The sequence below is a fragment of the Oenanthe melanoleuca genome, chromosome 6 (assembly GCF_029582105.1).
Source record: "Oenanthe melanoleuca isolate GR-GAL-2019-014 chromosome 6, OMel1.0, whole genome shotgun sequence".
Lineage (NCBI taxonomy): Eukaryota > Metazoa > Chordata > Aves > Passeriformes > Muscicapidae > Oenanthe > Oenanthe melanoleuca.
In genome coordinates this window covers 10,965,014-10,984,768 of record NC_079340.1, presented here as the reverse complement: position 1 = coordinate 10,984,768, position 19,755 = coordinate 10,965,014, and the positions used below count along the sequence as shown (strand labels likewise).

Genomic DNA, 19,755 nt, shown 5'->3' with positions numbered 1-19,755 from the left:
ATTGGTGGAGGTTTGGTATTAATTTTATTTTGGAGCACAGCGTTTCTGCTGGCAAAACAACAATGTTGCTTTTTGTAAGAGAAGCCATTTGCGTAGAGAATATTATTTTTTGAGTACTAAGTCCTGTGATTGTTGCACCCTTCACTGAAATAACTTTTTCCTATGGTTCCCCTGCCTGAACTATTTTTTCCTGGTGTGCTGTGAGTTCTAGAATGGTCCTTCTGCCAAAGGCATGGTTTCTTTTTCCTTCCCATTTAGAAACTAAAGAAATGTCTGAAGTTACCTACTGCAGATATGCTTAAGCAGTTTAAAATTCATCACAGGCTGTTCACCACTGTTCATTTTTTTTCCAATATTCTTTATTAAAAATGAAGTGAGATGCTCAGTGATCAGTGTACTGTCATTGTTGTCCCCTTGTTTCCCCCATGAGACTCTGGCTTTGGCAGAGGAAAGGAAACTTATGAAAATCAAGAGGTAGCTTGAAGAATTCCTTTTGGTGTCAACCGGGTAAGGTGAGCAGTAAGCTGAAGTTCAGTGCTTACCAATAAAGGGGGGTGTTGGGATGAATTGGGACAGTGTGTCATACTTTAAACTTTCAAAAATTGAAAATAAGCTGCTATGTGTGCTTGACCTGATTGATTTACTATGGGCAGTGCTTGCAATGTGTACAAGCAAAGCTTTCAGGCTTTTCAGAATTCAGTGTGAAACTGGTAAGGTCTGAAATATTTTGTGACTATTTTCACTTCCCTATTGGTTTTATTGAATGCAGATTGTCTTTCCATAAGTTAATATTGGCTTTTAACTTCTCTCCCATCCAGCAAGGGCATATGTGTGTGTGCTTGGGAGGCAAATCCATAGCTGAAAGCATATCAGATGGCAGAATTGTAATACTTTTTTTTTTTTTTTTTTGTGGTCAGTAAAGAGGGTGATGTTCTTGACTAGTTTTCTGTGGAAAGTGAGAACTTTGGCAGTTAATTCTTGTGAGTTTTTTTTTTTCCCTCTCCCTTTCTTCCTAATAGCTGTCAAGTCTGACTTAGGTGCTGGCTCAACTAGAACTGTGTAATAAAACCCTGGGCAAATTCTTTTGTCTTTTCTGAGGATATACCTCAGCAGACTGTCTAAGCAGAGATGATGTGATGTATACAAAAGGTATGGTTTGAGGTTTTTCACTCTGGGGTTTATGCAAAGATTGTCTGCAGCAGCAGATGCCCAACTTTGTGTTTGGTTTCAGCAAGCGCTGCTCTAATATCTCAAGCTATTCTGTTCTCAGTGGCACTGTTCTTCAGAATAAGAAGGGAATATGCAAGGGATGAGATTGGACCTTATGTTTTCATTGTATAACTTGCCAAGAAGAGAAATATGTGTGTGGAGGAGGCTTAAGACAATGAATATCTGTGGCTTGTGGGTGAAATTATAAACAATAAAATAAGCTGGAATTTCATGGGCAGCTAAACAGTGACTGTCTAGGGTATGCTGAATGAAAAGGACATGTCTAAAGTAAAACAGGCTCACACAAGGAATGTCCCCACAGTCTGGCATGAAGCCAAGTGCATACTGAATTAGGTCACTGCTTCAAGTGTGAATGTTTCCCCACTTCAGAAAGATGTACTCATCCTTTGCAGCAAGGAACAAAAACAGAATGCTAATGTAATAAAAAAAAAATGTAAAGCATTTTTAATTAGCATGCTGGCCTATTCCCTTGTGCTTAGAGAATCAATGAACTTTTTTGTAAGGAACAGAAACATTTCCATTGTTGAATATACAGAAGGGCCCTGGAAATGCAGAAAGAATTAACAATCAGGTGCCTCTGGAAAACCTGCAGATCTTTATAAGCATTATATAAACCTCAGATGTCTCATTCTTTGGTGATCGTACAGGCTGCTGCAAAGACTTGTTCTGAAGAACTGATATGAAGCTAAATATCAGCATGTGCAACTTACAGTTTTGGAACTTAATCTTTAAGCACTGAAATTCCAGGGACTTCTGTGTGATTACTTATTACCAGGTAGTCTTACGGTCCTTTTTTATAAACTTCAGAGTGTTCCATATAGCCCAGTTAATTTCCCTATTGTGATTTTTGGGATCTCACAGAATCACTACGTTGGAAGAGACCTTCAGGATCATTGAGTCTAACCCATGCCTTAACATCCCATGTGCTTTTGTTTGTTCTGAGGTTTCACAGCCTGCTTTCTCTTGTAATCATGTTCTACAGCCTAGTTTCTGGAATTCCTAAAATAGGGCTGTGCCAGACCTAACTTGTATCAAATTTGGGTTGTAAATATGCAAAAAAGGCTTTTTTTTTTGTTTGTTTTTTGTTTTTTTTTCTGAAAAGAGGGTGTAATGAAATAGAGTACTCGTAAACCCTCCTTTTCCAATGGGACAAGAAGGAAGGAAGATTCTTACTGCTTTCACTAACTCTTTGAAGTATTCAAGATGAAATATATCTTACTCCTTTACGATGATTTCCCTCAGCAGAAGTAATACTGAAGGGAAAAAGATGTCAATTCACTCAGTTCCCACTGCTTTGGCAAACTAACTTAGCCATTCAGCTCTTCATGTGCAATTTAAAATTTTAATGTTCGACATAACTGGTTGCACAAACATTCCTGGCCTTTAAAAAGGCCACGATAAGCTCTAGTGGGAAAAACGCCTGTTCTTTATGGTGTTGCAAAAAAATGGTCAAACGTAAATAGGCAGTGCCTGTCTCTGTAAAAAGGCTGTCTTGTTAATAGGATTGTCACTAGCCCATAGATAAAGGGTTTCAGCTAATGAAGGAATAATTAGAGCCTAGAAGGAAAAGTAGCAGTGAGCTCTTTAGAGCCCAGCTCGTGTAGTTCATTGCTTCAGAAATGGCTTATTGTATGTCTTCCCTGAGCACCCTGGGGGCAGTGCTCTCCCAAACAGCCCTCTGCTGTAAATAGGGGAAGTGCCAGTGGGAAGGGCCGGGAATGTGCAGATATCCAGCAGGGGGTCCCCGCGGGGCGTGTTGACTTCCCTAATCCATGCTTACCATAATGATGTGTGTTTGGCCACAGTGAGCAAAGGTACGAAGAACAGGAGTTCCCTCACTGCCCCCTGCTATTCTCTGAAGGGATCTAATCTCCTGGTACATTGTGTCCTCTTGACACCACATCGGGAGGTCTTGTTCTCCCTTGCTTCTAAGAGGTGAATGAGACCTAAGGAAATCAAAGTTCATCAAAGTTGAACACAGAGCAATTTATTAGTGGAGCAAGAATTGACTACAAAAGCCTACTAGAACTAATGCTCCACCTTCAGGCGTATTGATTTGTGAGTTAACAACAATTAGAATAGTTGGGGCTTGATTTTCTGATAATTTATGCAAGTTAGATAGTTTGGTAATTTTTCAATATGCCTTTACTGGCTGAAGATGTGTCAGTGTCTGCATGGAGCAGCTTTAGTACAGTTTAGCATTTACTGAAATTTGTGGTTCTTTATGCTGTTAATTGTGGCTTTACCTCTTGCGTCTAACAGAACAAGAGTTCAGTAAGAAATGTAAAAAGCTGTCATATGGTCATCTTTGTAGTAAAGAAAGCTTGGGATGATATTGTATCATTTCTGTGTACTGGTTTTATCCTGTGGATATTTTTCTTCTGTCACCCTTGATTCATCACACCTGGACACCGGTCAGTAGTCTGGGGATACATCTGGGTTTGATCACTCTTTATGGGAATTCAGCTTGCATTTATATAATGTTGTGTTTGTGCAGTGAGGAGTGACTAACTTCTGGCTTGTCTGGACTGGAAGGGATGTTATCTAGTATTCAGTTGATAAAACTGTTACTTGTTTTGTATCAAAGTGTCCAGTAGCTTTCCATAAGTTCCAGAGCTTCCGTTTCTGATGAGTAATTGCCTTTAATATGCTGAATTAAGAATTTCTACATAATCTATGTAAATTATTAACTGGGACTTTAGCACTACAGATACTAAAAACTGCTTTGACCAGTCCTATGGACTTCAGCTGGACAACTCCAGAGTGTGCAGCTCTTGCCAAACTTTGTGTGCATGATATGCCCACAAACTTTGGGTCAGCTGTGGCAGGCACTGCTGCTGGTATGAATAAGTCACTTAATCTTTCAGGCCTTGTAACTGGAGCCTTCTTGCAAGTGAAGATGCTGATCAGGGGTACCTAATTTGCACTGGAGCAGTATCCTGGTATCCCAGAATGGGAAGGGAGCAGTGTCACCAAGAGACAACTGGGGAGACACGGTGCCAGGTGTTTGCTGTAAGCACATTGAGGTGGCATTGGGGCACCCTCACATGGGGATGGCATTGTGGCACCCTGACTGACTGGGTCAGCACAAGATGGGCTGCCTGGCAGCTGGCAGTGCCAGATAAGGCTGTCTAACACATATAGAAGGAGTATGGGAGGGAGCCATTTTTTTTCTAGTCTCATAAGGATAGTGAAACTAAACTGGGAGTCTCAGAACTTCCCCTAAGCCATAATTGCACAACACAGTCAAAATGGATGTAGAGTTAATAGGTCCCTGGATAAATTTTAATGAGCTTCATTTATTTTATACAAGCAAATTTTAAATGAAAGTATTTTATTAATGTTGAAAGTAGACTAACATGCATTAAGCTTACTTCTTTGTTTTTTATGCTGTCATTGAAGAGGTCCATAAAACATTTAGCTGACTCTCAGTGCTGAATAGCATTTTAGGTATCTCCCTCTTGCATAACTGTGGTCTGTTTCTCTGGTCTTTCCCTCTCAGCTGGTTTGGTCTGTCATGTAAGAGTGTGACCACTGCCTCTTCATGCTAGCCTAACCATATTGCAAGTTGGAAATATTAGCAGATGGATTATCTCGGGATCCCTTTCATCAATCAGGGATTGGTGTTTGAATTTTAATTTCTGTTGAATTTGACTTTAATCTGAAATGCGGTTTCTGTAAACTTTGATATTTAAATCTATAATACTTTATTCATGACTGAACAGTTATACCCTGAAAGGTATTTACTTAAAGTAAAAGCAAATGAAATTGCAAGCTTCTGCTCCTTCAAAATAGTTCATGGATTTAATTTTTTTTTTAAAGTTTAGAGGAGTATGAAGAGCATGGGGTTTGTTGGTATCTTTTTTTTCCCTCCCACAGAGTAAAACAAAACAAAAAACCCAAGAAGGAATGGGGGAGTTAAAACAAATGTGAAATAAACCATGGTGGGACTAGAAGAACTCTTACTGCTTTAGCAAGCTGTGTGACAGATGCATTTTATTGGACTGTCCATATTACTGTTTCCAGACACTGTGTCAAAGGGAGTTGCTGATGGGTAATGCAAAGGAAAGAAATGCTTTCTTTCTCCCTTTCTCAGTCTTTCCACCAGCAGTCTTTTGCATGCATGTGTTAGAACTTTGTTCATGTGTTTCTCAAATGACTGTCTGCTTTGTACTTCTAATATGCACCTTTCTTTTAATTTTAGGTTCTGTCTTCGTTTTGCTGACTCAAACTACAGATTCCAAGGAAAGGAGTGGAAATGGAATAAAATACTCAAGTGCCAGAGGAAAAGCAAGACTAGCCAATGAAAATGACTATTACTAAACTGTAGATTGCTATCACACACAGTGGGGGGGAAATTGCTGTCTGTTCAAAGCTTACAAAATTACTTTTGCAGATTTCCCTCACAAAACTTCAAATAAGCTAAGCCACTTCAACTAGGGCTGAACTGGGAAATGGAAATATGATTCCTTGCTGGTGTCTTCCATCTTCCTCCCCCTTAGCAGGGTTTTTTATTTTGGGGTAGGAAGTCCTGAACAAATTGTATGGCGTCAACCAGACTTACAGTTGATGGTTATGGATGACATAGGAACTTCAGATTTACATCACTGCAATGATACTTGATTAAGGCAAAGCTTGAAAACTCTTCATCAGCTATGTTACCAGAACTTGTAGTAGCTGCTACACTTGTGTTTTCTCTCTTTTTCTAAGTTTTGGAGTCTGGGGTGATGTCCCCTGGAAAGCAAGAGCAGATAAGTCATCATTTAGGATTGGAAAGAGAAATAATATGAGAATGCCCAGAAGAGGCTTAGTAATTCAAGCCAGGACTCGTTGGCTATTGGTGGGCCTTGCTTTACTATTCAGTTTAATCTTGCTCATGTATTTGCTGGAGTGTGCTCCACAGACAGATGGCAATGGATCTCTGCCTGGTGTCGTAGGTGAAAGCATGGGTAAAGAATACTATCAGGCTCTCTTGCAGGAACAAGAAGAGCATTATCAAAACAGAGCTACCAGTCTGAAACGTCAGATTGCCCAGCTAAAGCAAGAGCTTCAGGAAATGAGTGACAAATTGAAGTCCCTGCAGGAAAAAAAGAGCCCAAAAGTCAGTGGTATGAACTACCAGGGCACCAAAGAGCAAACATCCAATGATCTCCTAGAGTTTCTTCATTCCCAGATTGACAAAGCTGAGGTGAGCGTGGGGGCCAAACTGCCTAGTGAGTATGGAGTCATTCCTTTTGAAAGCTTTACATCCATGAAAGTATTCCAGCTGGAGATGGGGCTCACTCGGCATCCAGAAGAGAAACCCGTTAGAAAGGATAAACGAGATGAATTGGTGGAAGTTATCGAGGCTGGCCTAGAAGTTATCAATAATCCAGATGAAGAAGATGGACAAGATGAAGACGATGGAGTAGGAGACAGGCAGCTATATAGTGAAAATGATTTTATAGAAGGTATGTTTATGTGCTTCCCAGCCCCTGAGCAGAATGTCACAAAAGGTATTTAATGGTGTTTGTACTTTATAGGTGTTTTGCCTACATGAATAGAGTCTTAAAGAGTAATTGCACAATAAGAGCCTTTATTTCTGATGATGAGAGTATTACTGTTTCATTATCGTGTGTTTTTAGTGGAGTAACAAAAGCATTTCAGAAGGGCTCACCACAAGAGGTGTACGGGGGAAGCTGTGTCCGTTTAAAATATGGATGCATTCATAACTGACTGTAGCCAGTGAGTGTGACACAGCTGCTTATGGTACTAAATAACTGAAAGACTTTCAGTGAAACTGGTGGTAGTGGGAGGAATTGAATCATCTCTCGTGTTGCAGACTAGTTAAGCAATCCAGTATGAAGCTACGTGGTTTTTTCTTCACTCATCTCTATGCCACTGCTAGTTAATATTCAGGTATTTGACTCTCTTGGAGTTGGCACAGTCATACTGGAGGGAGAGGTAGGCTATGTTCTGGGCCTGTTAGCTGGAAAACCTGGTGTCCTGAATAGACCTTTCATGGTGTACAGTTACAGGGTCTGCTAAGCTGTGCAGCCTTGAGCTGTTCTCTTGTTCTCTCTTCAGTTTTGTCTCAGTGCCTGTAAGTTTAATTGCAGAACACACATTATTATAAAGACATAGGTAATAGTTAAACTTTCAACACTTAGTAAGGCTCTTAAAAGAAGCAGTAGTGACAAATCCTATAAAGGTAGTTTTCAAGGTATGGTCTTGTGTGATGGAGAGAAGTATTATCAAAAACTGCCCTAGTACCTCTTATTTATAGTTACAGCATTAAATACAGTTAAAAACCAAACCATTAAAAACCAAAATGTGGACCATATTGTAAGACCATTACTGTAGAAGGAATTCTGGAGTAAGTACTTATGTCTGTATTATTAAGCAAACATGCTGGAGAAGGGCACTATTGGCCTTGAAATAATGTCTTCTTTCAGTCTCAGATGATGTAATTGGTCTGTAGTGGAAAAAGTCTCTGTTTTTTAACAGCTACTGTGTTTAAAGTTTAATGCAAGTACTCTTCTTCATTCCAGAAGGTGGTGCAGGGCATGGAATCCACACAGCTGGGTCAATGCAACACAGCCTGTGTACAGTTCTCATTTAAAACCCTATTATTTTTCCAGGGGTAGTCATTCTTGTGCTTTATTTCTGCATTAAGTATTCAACTGCTTTTCCATTGCTGTTTTAGATCTTGCTTGTACTCTAGTGGATTTTTATTTTACCATGACTGAATTAGCTGTTGATTTTTCAGTGTACTGCCTTAAATGACAGCTGTTCAAGAAAGCAAATAGTTCTAGGACCTTAGAATTATACTTCATGCCTCTGCCTCAGTTCACACCAGTATTTGTTTTTGGAAATCAAGCTAATTTCCTTTTGCTGTTAAGACAGTAACTTCAAACACAGGGTTACAGGAACTACAGGGAAAGACAAGTATTTTATGCTGCATTTGAGTGAGTTAGCAACCAGCCATAGCATTATCTATGCCTATTAGTATCTTTGTTCAGACAAAAGTTATGGATTGTGTGGATATTCTGTGGGTTTTTTATGTGCAAATACTGCTGGCTAATTTAGCCAGCAAAAAAAGGCATGTTCTGAATGTTAGCACATTTTCCCCCACCCCTGTTTTTCCAGAGCACAGAGGTAAGAAGCAGACCCAGCAGTGTTGGTACATGCAGGTCCCTTGCCCTGCAGCCCCAAGCACAGGCTTTAGCACTCTGCCTCCACTGCCTGTGCATCCTCTTTTGATGGAAGTTCACCTGGAATGCTGATGCTATTCTATTTATAAAATACTTCTCCCTTAAGCTGTCCTAAACTGGTAGGATCAAATTGCATAGCAGACTTGGTGTGCCGCTGAAGTCAGAACAGTAACTGTCATAAGAGCAGAATTGTTGGTGGATTAGTGTTGCTCATTTAGAGAAACAGTTTCTTAAAGCTGGCTTCAGTTGAAGCAAATTATTTAAGCTCTACATCCTCTTCAGTTGGTAATTATTTTGTAATACGTGGTTTGTGACTAGAATGTTGTGCAATTTGGAACTGGAGGCTGAGAAATTTGATGTGTGGATTATTTTTTTGTTTTACTTCTGGGACAAAAAAAGAAAATAGGTACTGCATTAGTTAATATTTAACCATCATGTTTTATAGTCAGTATAGACAAGTTGATTGCATCTTCTGACTTGCAGGATTTTTTCCCTCAAAACTAATGCATGTCTATATACAAAAACTCACCCACAAAACTGTGCTATGTGAAATAGGCATTTTTATTCTAAAGTCTTCTAGCTTGTTACCTCAACAGGCTATTTTTATATAGGTCAATATTTGGTTCTGGGAATTATGTCTACTCTTTTCCTAGGCCTATGAAGTAGTAGATTAAACTTTGAACCATGTAATTTTTTGTGATATGTGCTTTTAGGTACTCTCTCCTTAGATAATTTGGTGACTGTTTAAATAAGTTTAGAATATCTTTTCTTATAGATGAGTTCACTTAATGGTGTCTTTTGATGTCTGCTGAATGTCTGAAGTTCCTTCCTAGAATTTATGTTGCCTCTGATGCTCAGTCAGTGAAGTACCACTGTCTTCATTTGAAAAATCATCAAGAATATCTTTTTCTTACTCTGTTTTAGGATTTATCTACATTGGAGTAACTTGAGACAACAAATACTAATAACTTGAATTTAAAATTGATCTGCTTTCTATTTTAAAAATAGGAATTTCTAAATAAACTTTTTTCTGAAAAGGTATACTTAATTAGCCAGTAATACTTGTGAATCTAATGATTTTTTATTACTTCTAATATTGTGCAGGCCATAAAATTTCCAAATACATGCTGATGCATGCCAACTCTCTTGTTGCCACTCTAAATTTTTACTGTGTCCTTGATTTAACTGTTCATGCAGCTGCCTTGCTGCATGCTCAGCCTGTGTCGGCTCTGCAGGAAGATGTTCAGTTTTCTGCCAGTGGTGCAAGGAAACTGTATCCACAACAGCAAGGACTCTGGCCAAGTGTTTTCTGAACTGGTGTTATTTTTTTAGTGTTGCAAGACAAAGTGATGATCCAAATCTGCTTTGGAATTGTGATAAGGCAGAGCTGGCTCAGCACATGGTTATGTGCTGGCTTACAACTATAAAGATACTTTTTGAAAACTTATTTTTCACAAAGCTTAGTTGACTTGTTCTGCTGATGAAGAGAAAACCAGCAAATTTCTCAGCTCTGTTTGCTGTACCTGTTTTCCTTTGCAGCAAGCCATAATGAAACTTGCAGAATTCTAATACTAACAGAACAAAAATCTGACCTGAAAAAAGTCTTGTTCTGCAGTTGCTGTTTGAGAAACACTTTGAAGTTGTTTTTTTTTCTTAGTGTTTACATTAGATCTGAGTGTATGAGAAACAAGAGTATCCTATTCCCCATGGATGAAAAGTATCCCTAGAGAGGATGAAAGATGCAATTTTACATATTTTCACAAATTAATGGATTTAGGATTATGAACAATGAATCTAATTGCTGAACTGCATGTTCTAAGATAGTCCTCCATTAAAAATAGATTTCTTTGAGATCAGTATTTGACAATGTTGAGAAATGGAGAGTAATTCAGAGGAGATAATGGTATTATCTCTGTCTGTCCCTTTCTCTGGAAGCTTGTGACATCGAGTCTTGAATGATGATAGAGGAGCCTTGAGGAGCCTTCATGGACACACTTCACTATCAGTGTAACTGGCTTATTTGGGTTTACATTTATCAGTGTAATTGGCTTTTTAAATCAAGAGATTAAAAGCTTTTCTATTGCACAAACATTTAAAATTAACCTTTGGAAAATATAAGCCACTAGCATGTTTTCAGAAGCTAATTAGCAATTAGGTAATTGCTAATAAATATTTTGTTATTGAATGTCTAGCAGTGCATAGACATTCAGAGACTAGTTTGAGTCCATTTCTCTTGCTTCTGTGTTTCCAATTGGAAGTGGATGAAGTCTAGAAATGTTCTTTAGGTCATCATCTAAAAGGAAAGCTCTCCACCCATCCTTGGAATTAAAAATCCTTTATTCCTATGCTGCAAGCTTGCAAGTGCTTGCCATCCATAGAACAGTGTGGACTGTTTGTTGAATTCCCTTTTTGTTGGGTAGACCCAACTCTTAATTCTGTCTGAGAAGTTGACATAGAACCATGAAACCTGTTGTCTGTAAGAAGTGGGGGAAGCTGGAGTTCATTTAAGATTGTTTCTCAGGTCTGACCTAAAATGGTAGAAGTATGATTGTGATTAATTACAGTTTGTGGAAATTTCATGTGTTTTTAGGAGAAACCCAGAAGCTTTGCCTCCGCTTCTTTAGTTCTTAGGAAAATCAGTGTTTCTGAAATACGACTGCTGGGATCTTTGACTTTACATATTACTTGTGTGACTTGTTCTTCAGGTTACTATCGTACAGAAAGAGATAAGGGGACACAGTATGAGCTGTTTTATAAGAAGATGGATGGCATGGAGTACAGGCATGTCACCTTGTTCCGACCTTTTGGACCCCTCATGAAAGTGAAGAGTGAAACAGTCGATATTTCTAGGTCGATCATTAACGTTATTGTTCCTCTTGCTGGAAGAACTGAGGCATTTGCACAATTCATGCAAAACTTTAGGTAGGTGCATGAGATTATATAGTAAGCTATAATGCTGATTTTCAGTATTTTGTTTCCTTTTCAAAATGAATTCCTGTTCTGGTTGATTTGCAACAGAGCTAATGATTCCAACATTGTTTGCAACTGCCTTGGGATGTTTATAATTGAACCTACTGTGTGGAGAAAACATTCCTCTTAAAAGGGCTTAGAGATTCTCAAATTGCAGCAAAATGGCCAAATGGCAGGGTCATTGTGAACCTGGACACAGATGATCTTGAACATAATCTCTGTATTTACATCACTTGTAGAGTGCCTGTTTATAAAGTAAGGAATTGGAATGTGACACACAGTATTGGAACATTCTGATTTAAATGGGCAGGATGGAGAAAGAAGAGGGGAAAACATCTTGTTCTTCTTTGAAGCCATTTGATCCTAACCAGAATACTTCAATCTGCTAATAACTTTTTAATGCAGTAGCTTTGACGTACCTGAAGGTTGTTTGTTGTGCTGCAAGTAATTACTAATATCAGCTTATCTGTGCTTATAGGGATGTGTGTATCCATCAGGATAAGCGTGTTCATCTCACAGTGGTGTACTTTGGACAGGATGGTCTATCAGAAGTAAAAAGCATCCTAGAATCTGTAGCTAGGTAAGTGTATCAATCCAATATCAGTCAGTACAAACAATATTGATTGGCATTTTAAACAGTTTTTAAAAAAGAATGAAGAAATAAACCAAATAAAGTTTGTACTCCATTACAGGTTGCTAGGAAATTTATTATTTATTTACTCTACACTATTTATGGTTGCCATTTTACAGCTTAGGTTGCAAAAGTTTCCTGAAGACTACTAAAAATCAACTTATAGCCAGGAAAGACTGTGGTTTCTATCTGACAGTCCAAAAAACAACAGGGGTGAGTTTTGCAGTGGATATTCAGTAATGCTAACAGATTGAGCGTTTAAATTCTTTGGAACTGGGATGTACATTTTAATAGTTAGTTCACTGGAGAAACAATTTTATTTAATGATAAAGTTGAGAAATGTCATAATCAAAGTAGGCCTGTATTTACTCTAAGCTGTAAAATAACTTTAAGCACGGTTCATCATGGCTGTCTCAGCAGTAGCATTCCATCAGTATGGATGTAAAATTCCTGAATGTGTCTTTCATGTGTTTTGCTCTAGAGGGATGGGACAGGTTCTTTACCATATGGCCAAGGGGCTCCTTCACTCCCTGAGTTCTTGCACTCATCCCTGGGCTGGGAGCCTGTTCCCTTTGAGCTCTGGTGTGACCCCTGTCTCAGGATGATGGCCAAGCTCCTCTCCATGACACAGACTAGACACAGTCTACTTTGTCACCAGCTTGGAGCATGTGATGGACAGTTGGCCTGGCATGTCCAGGCATCTTGTAGGAAGGGAGGAGACAATTTCTTCGTTTTTTGCTGCAGCCTCCCTAGCAGCTGCCATGTGCTGTACCCCTCCATTTTTGAGGCCTCTGCTGCCTGCCCTGCTCCCTGTGAGATGTCCCTCAGAGCACTGAGTCAGTGCTGCAGGCTCACAGGGTGTTTACCTGGTTCTGCATCTTTTTGGTGGTGCTACTGTTGAATATCTTCACTCTGTTCTCTTCAGGCATTGTCCTCTGAAGTGTCTCTGAAGTAGACACTTGACTTTGCTTGAAGATATTCTCTGAGTATGCTCCCAGTCTCCTTTGGCTGCTCCTTCCCTCTTCTGTGGGAGTACAGGCATGTGTGCTATTGTTAAACAGCAAGAAGCAAAGTGCCTGGGTTATGGTGGCATCACCACACAGGTGGCCTTTGCCCTGTGAGTCTGGTGATGCCAGGACTCTGGCTTCCTGTTTGCCCTCTTCTTGGATGAATTGGTGGAGACAGATATTTCTCTGTTAGCCAGGACTTCTTGGTTTGTGGGGGCAAATTTTAGATGCCACTGTAATTCAGGAGAGCATTTTAATTCATGTCAGTTAACAAAAGGCCTTTTAATCTGTCTGAATGATTAAAACAAAGTTAAGTTATAAAGTAAGACTGATTTCTATCATTTTATGAGGTTTAAAATAGACAACTAAGTGTAACAGATCTTTTTTTTTTTTTTTCTTCCTCATCTGATCATATAGCTGTTTCTCTTTTTAAATTTCTAGAATAAAATTCCTGTAAAATGCTAAAAAAAAACCGTATAAATGGTCCCTCTGCCCCTCCCCACAGATTTATTTTGGGTTTGGCTCTGTTTTCCTTGTAGAGAAACTGACTTCCACAATTACACGCTTGTCTCTCTGAATGAGGAATTTAACCGAGGCCGAGGACTTGACATGGGTGCCAGAGCCTGGGAAAAGGGCGAGGTCCTGATGTTCTTCTGTGATGTTGATGTTTATTTCACAGCCGAATTCCTCAACAGCTGTCGCTTAAACGCTGAGCCCGGTATGTTCCCTTATTGTTGCTGCAGTGGAGCCTTGTCACCGTCCTTGGCTTCAACTGGCCTGTGCTGAGCATACAGAAAACAAAGAAAGTGCAGCTGGAGTGGTGGGGCTTATTCAGTGACACACACCCTGGAAATGAATCACACTTTGCACAAAAGGCAATAATATTTAAACTGAGAAATAACTTCTGCCTTAGTGTAGCTTGTTTTAAGAACACCCTTTTTCGTACAACATGTACAATTTTCATTTTTTCTTAATACTTGTCTGAAAGAAAGCTGGTCAGTTTAGTTGCTTTAACAATTAGACTACATGTAAATCTGTGTAACAAAACTCAGTGTAATGCTCTGCAGTGGAAGATGATTTTTGTTTTGCTGAAATTTCTAATGAGTTTGGTTTCTCTCTTCTCACATGTGTATGGCCAAGACATGTCACATGTGAATGGTTTTCATAGAGCTACAGTGTGCTTCTTATGGAGACTGAGCTAATGTTCCACTGTTCATCCCAAGCTCTGAAATATTCTGATTGCTTTTCTTAAGTTTGTATGCTGCTTGCTTGTTCTACAAGCTTCTGCCAAGGGCAAAGCTTTCCTGAGTTAACAGGCATGCTGCTGAAGACCTCCTCCTGTCAAACTGTTTGGGTTCTTTTTTGATGCTTATTCTTGTTTCAAATTTGTTGCAATCAGAAATCATTTTCCCCAAATGTCAATTTGGAATCAGTAGGTATTTTTCCTTCACCTAACAAACAGGCAAAAAAATTCTTCAGAAGCCAGATATTTGGTTTCTGTTTCTTGCTTTTTCTTTCATTTCTGTCTGTCTCTGTACTTCATGAAACAAATGGTATAAATAATTGGAAAAACTTTGGAGAGGAGTATTTTGTGAGCTTTAACAAGAAAGAGAGTTCAAGTGACTGCTTGAAACTCATACTGGCAGTTTGTCATGTTTGTCACCTTTGCTTCAAATGAGATAGGCAAATGCTGCTTGCTTCTTCAGAGTTCATTCCCAAGTCGAGATAGTGAATATTCTTGTGGGCTGCTGTCAATATTTTGCAGCATTGGCAATGCAAGACATTTGTGGAAAAATATTTACCTGGCTTTTATAATAGACACAGAGCTGGTGTTTTCAGCATAGTCAGGATTCTCATGATGCCCTTGCAGGATATCCTGGATGTTCCTGCTTTTATATATTTGTGGAAAAAGTTCATAAAACTCAACAATGCAAGTTGTTACTTGGATTTGATTATTTTTAGTTTTACTGCATATTATTATTGCAGGAATTTTTCAGTCACCTAGAATGATACTGAGATAGTGAATATTTTATATAAGCCTGTGTAACTATATATAAATGGAAATCAAGCATACATATGTATTTTTTTTAATCCTATGGGCTCTGCCTCACTAGATGGTATGGGCTTCCTAGGTGGGAAGTCTTAGCAGCTAGAATTTGTTTTTATTTATTTCTTCTAGATGCCTAATAGGTAATATTCTACATAAAGAGTGTTTCTGGTTTCTTTTTGCCTTCAGAAAGCATGCCCACAGTGAGTAACGTTTATCTTTTGACTTCCAGGGAAAAAGGTTTTCTATCCTGTGGTATTCAGCCTTTACAATCCTGCTATTGTCTATGCCAACCAAGATATACCACCTCCTGTGGAGCAGCAATTGGTAAGCAGCTTGATTTATTCTGGATAGAGTTAGGTGTGCTTTGTATTAAAACAAAATTAAGTGTAGCTTACTAGTCTGTTTGGGATATCTTACGACCTTTGGCACTGCATAGCTAAACAGTTTTCTCCATTATGGGCAGAGCACTTGGGAAAAAAAACCTTGTCAAACAGTACAAAGCTCATTGTTAGATAAACTTGAAGCTCCACCTAGTTTAAAAGAGGTTATTGCTATTAACCAGATGAATCTGGTAGTTCTGATGTGCTGCTTATTCTGGCTTGACAAGCCAGTATTTTAGGAAAATGGTGGCATTGCATGGCAGCAACCTTCATCTTATGTTCCAGCAAACAAAGCATTGGTGAAAGGCAAAAATATTTGAATGATGTGTCCAGTTTGCCTCTCTTTCAAGACACTGCATAGATGAAATTGGGTTTTGCAGCTGAGACTTCTGGGATAGACAGGTTTGAAGGAGAAAAAGATGAGTAATATGAAGAAGAGCTGTATTAAAAGAAAAAACATAATAGCCCTCATTCCTTGTGTTTGCAAGGATCCTACTGGAAGCTGAAGGGAAGGTTTTGTGATATGGCCTTGGATAGTCACACCTGAGAGAGCAATGAGCACCTGCCTGATAGCTCTTTTGTTCCCTCTTAAATTGAACAGTAGTATGGTTGCTGACTTCAATCACAAAGCTTACTTTTCCTGTCATATCAGTTCAAGAGACAAATGTGGCCTTAGAAAATGGGTAGGAAATGGAGTGTTAGGAACAGATGATTTAGCAATGGACTTACTGCTTGGTCTGGGCGGATACATAGAAAATAGAGGTGGTGCAGCAGAAACTGCTGTGGAAAGTGCAATGAGGGTGAGTGGAGTTGGAAGGCAGAGGGTGAAGTGAGCAGCAGGTCACTGGGAAGCCCCACATGAGTGCATGACACAGAAATGCCAGAAGTGTTGTTATGCTTTATCCTACACTGAACAAATGATTGGAAGAGCTTAGCTTTCTGCAAAACCAATTGCAGTGTACCTCCTTGGTTGTATTTTACATTTCAAAAATGATGCTGGTTTAAAATTGCAGGTACACAAGAAGGATTCTGGTTTCTGGCGGGATTTTGGCTTTGGGATGACTTGTCAATACCGGACAGACTTTCTGACTGTTGGTAAGATGAGACTAAAGAAAAAAAAAAAAGTGTTTAAAAAGTGATTTTCTGGTCTTACCTAATGGCAGGAAAGTAATACATTTATTTCTTGTATTATTTCCCCAATCTCAGCAGTAAGACTTGCTTGACAAGTTTGACCAACTTGTCAATGAGATGAATTAGCTTTTCTGGATTTTGATGTCCCGTCTGTTGAGTGAATCACATTTAAGAAAAATGTCACTCAAATAAGCCACTCACATAGACAAGAAGCATTCAAATCCTTCCTTTTAAATAACCTTGAAGTTGAATACAGTTGTTGGAGTCTTTAGCAATGTGCTTTGCCCCCCCTTGTGGCATGTTCTTAAAACTGAGAACAGCTTGGTGTGCTTAAATGTGGAAGATGGTGGTGAGGATAGTCTGCCAGAGGATGTAAATCTGCCAGAAGATGCAACAGCACAGCCCTGTGTGCTGTCTGGTGTCTTGAATGCAGGCTGATTGCTAATAGCAGTCAAATTGCCATCTGTATGGTACATGCTAAATGAGGACTTCATAATTCTGGAGTTTTGAAATTGTACAAGAGCCTGAGTTGCTCTTCACCGTGGTCCTGGAAAAACAAGAGACCTTAAAATGGTAAAGAATGTTCCTTTCCTTAATCCAGCCTTTTGAATTGTGACCTATGGAGTAATTACTGGCATTGTTAGAGAGGATTTCTCATAAAGTGCATGACTGCTTCATTTTCCAGCTGCTAAAATCCATTCTGCTTCCTAAAAACGATCCCAAAGCATAACCAGTGAGGTTTGCCTACAGTTTTCTGCAGCTGTCACATGGGATGTCGTGCATAATGCAATTTGGAGGCGCTGCTCTAAGAGACTTTTTGAAGTCAGCAGATCTGTGTCCTGGGCAGTTGGAAGCTTCTGTCCCTCAAATTGGCATGCTATGGCATGGGAAACTTAGTTATTCTGGAGCGTCATGCCAGATCTGGCAGTGCATTAGGCACGCAGTGCTGCTGTTTGCGTTCACCCAGTAAGGGTTTGTGCTGCTGTCTTGCAGGGGGCTTTGACCTGGAGGTGAAGGGCTGGGGCGGCGAGGACGTGCACCTGTACAGGAAGTACCTGCACGGGGAGCTGGTGGTGGTGCGCACGCCGGTGCCGGGGCTGTTCCACCTGTGGCACGAGAAGCACTGCGCGGACGGGCTGGCCCCCGAGCAGTACCGCATGTGCATCCAGTCCAAGGCCATGAACGAGGCGTCGCACTCGCACCTGGGCATGCTGGTGTTCCGCGACGAGATCGAGGCGCACCTGCGCAAGCAGGCCTACAGGACTAACAGCGACGGGCTGGGCTGAGCCAGCCAGCACCTCACAGCCTTAACTCACCCACAAACACAGTGCCTCCTTTTGCAGAGTTCTGAGGGTGCTTGGTTCTCCTGGCTCCGTAATCCTTTGACTGGTCTTACCTACGTAGCTGAATTCAAGCACCTCAGCTCCATTGGACAGCGTATATCGTTCAAGGAAAGTGTCTTCAGTATTGACTGGAAAGATCTGTGGAATGTACAATTCAACACTTTTCCATGTGGTACATTTCTGTTCTTATATTTGCATTCTTTTGAGAATTAAATAATTTTTTGTGTCTTGAGTATTTTCAGTCTGTATGGCTCACTGCACTGTGAATTTAGAAGGATGCTATACTTAGACTCTATTGTAGAAACAAGAGGAAGGTGTGGAAAAATAATCTTACCATGAGAGGGATTTGGGCATCCTGACCAGTACAGCAGCTGTGCAGGGTGCTGATTCCACAGCAAGAGCTTGGTGCCGCATTTGCTGTATTAACAGACATTGTCATGGTTGAATAGAGAATAATTTGGGAGGTGTGGGAATGAAAATCCTTTTAAGTGGAATTTTAGAGCATATAATGGAAGTTCACACTACAAAGGAAACACCACCTTCTTATTTCAGACAAGTTGGGAACATTCCAGCTGGGTGTTTCTGTGCCTGCTCTTTTCCCACAGTAGATGCCACATCCCTTCTATAAACTTACCTGTGCTATTAAACTTGTTTGCTTAAGTATTTTTGGCCCTTCCTTCTTATTCCAAGGCCCTGCCTTTATCATTTAAGTTGAGGAACCATTGTTTCATTCCCATATCAATTTATTAGAGGCCAGTTTGCTATTATGCCAATATTTTCCTTGTGCATTCTTTCTCTTTTGGGCATTTTCCTGACATGTTTTTGTATGGTGTCATATACTGTTAGTTGTTTCAGTGGCTGAAAAAGCAAGTGCTATTACAGTCTTTCTTTATACAATGCTGTTCATTCCACTGATCATCCTAGTAGCCTTATTCTTCACTTCTTCAGTTTGAGAATGTTTTAGGGTATTGGTTTTGGTTCTTTTTTCCTCTTGGGTTTTTTTTGGGTTTTTTTTTTTTTTTTGTTTTGTTTTCTTACTGGATTTTTTTGAGCATGTTTAAGCAGAATTATGCTGTGGTCTCATTAGTGTCTTGTACAATGGCACTACTACTTTGGTACTTCCCTTTTGGGTATTTTGGGATGCATAAACAGTTCAAATGCAGGCAGGTCATTTTTCTCCATGTTGTCTTATATGATACCATATGGCATGCCTCATTTTTTAATACATTTGTTTTTAGAATGAGTGCAGAGAATGTTAATTCAGTGGTTAAACCATCTGCATGGTTTCTGCTGAATTTAGATATTAGTTGAAAACCTTTCTCAAACCAGGTAATTAAGATCTGTTTTTGGATTTATTTTGCTCAAGAATTCTGAAGGTAATTAAAGATTTGATTTCTGAATAGCAGATATGCTGTGCAAATAGTTCTGGGCACTGATCCTTTTTTTATATGTATATAAAATTTGCCTTTATGTAACTTATTGTGGAGAGCAGTGTACTGTATTGTACTTAGAATGAAGAGAATGCATTGCAGGACTTCTTGCAATTTATATTCTCAATATAATAAATGGAATTTCTGCATTTTAGAAATTGTTTTAAGCTTTTTCTTTGAATTACAATAATATTGTACAAAGCATAACACATGGTGTTGAAATAGTATTTGCAGTAGAAGTTAAACCAGTTAATTTTGCATCTCTGTATCTACCCAGACCAGATACAAGAGTAGCTTAAACTTAGACCTTGTTACTTTACTTGGATATCTTGGTGGTTGCTAACAACAATTGTAAGGTACTGGCAAGGACAAGGTTAAATATGTTGGTAT

At 39.4% G+C, this 19,755-nt stretch overlaps 1 protein-coding gene across 1 annotated transcript in view; it reads left to right on the top strand.

The window, feature by feature from the left end:
• CSGALNACT2 (chondroitin sulfate N-acetylgalactosaminyltransferase 2) overlaps positions 1 to 18,167 on the top strand; it is a 28,286-nt gene extending 10,119 nt beyond the window's left edge. Inside the window, exons 2-8 of the mRNA XM_056495047.1 lie at positions 5,435 to 6,680; positions 11,129 to 11,345; positions 11,872 to 11,973; positions 13,571 to 13,749; positions 15,311 to 15,405; positions 16,475 to 16,556; positions 17,586 to 18,167. Coding sequence (XP_056351022.1) covers positions 6,017 to 6,680; positions 11,129 to 11,345; positions 11,872 to 11,973; positions 13,571 to 13,749; positions 15,311 to 15,405; positions 16,475 to 16,556; positions 17,586 to 17,878 — 1,632 coding nt within the window. The 5' untranslated portion in view covers positions 5,435 to 6,016 and the 3' untranslated portion in view covers positions 17,879 to 18,167. The remainder of the gene's footprint in view (positions 1 to 5,434; positions 6,681 to 11,128; positions 11,346 to 11,871; positions 11,974 to 13,570; positions 13,750 to 15,310; positions 15,406 to 16,474; positions 16,557 to 17,585) is intronic.
• The last annotated feature ends 1,588 nt before the right edge of the window (positions 18,168 to 19,755 follow it).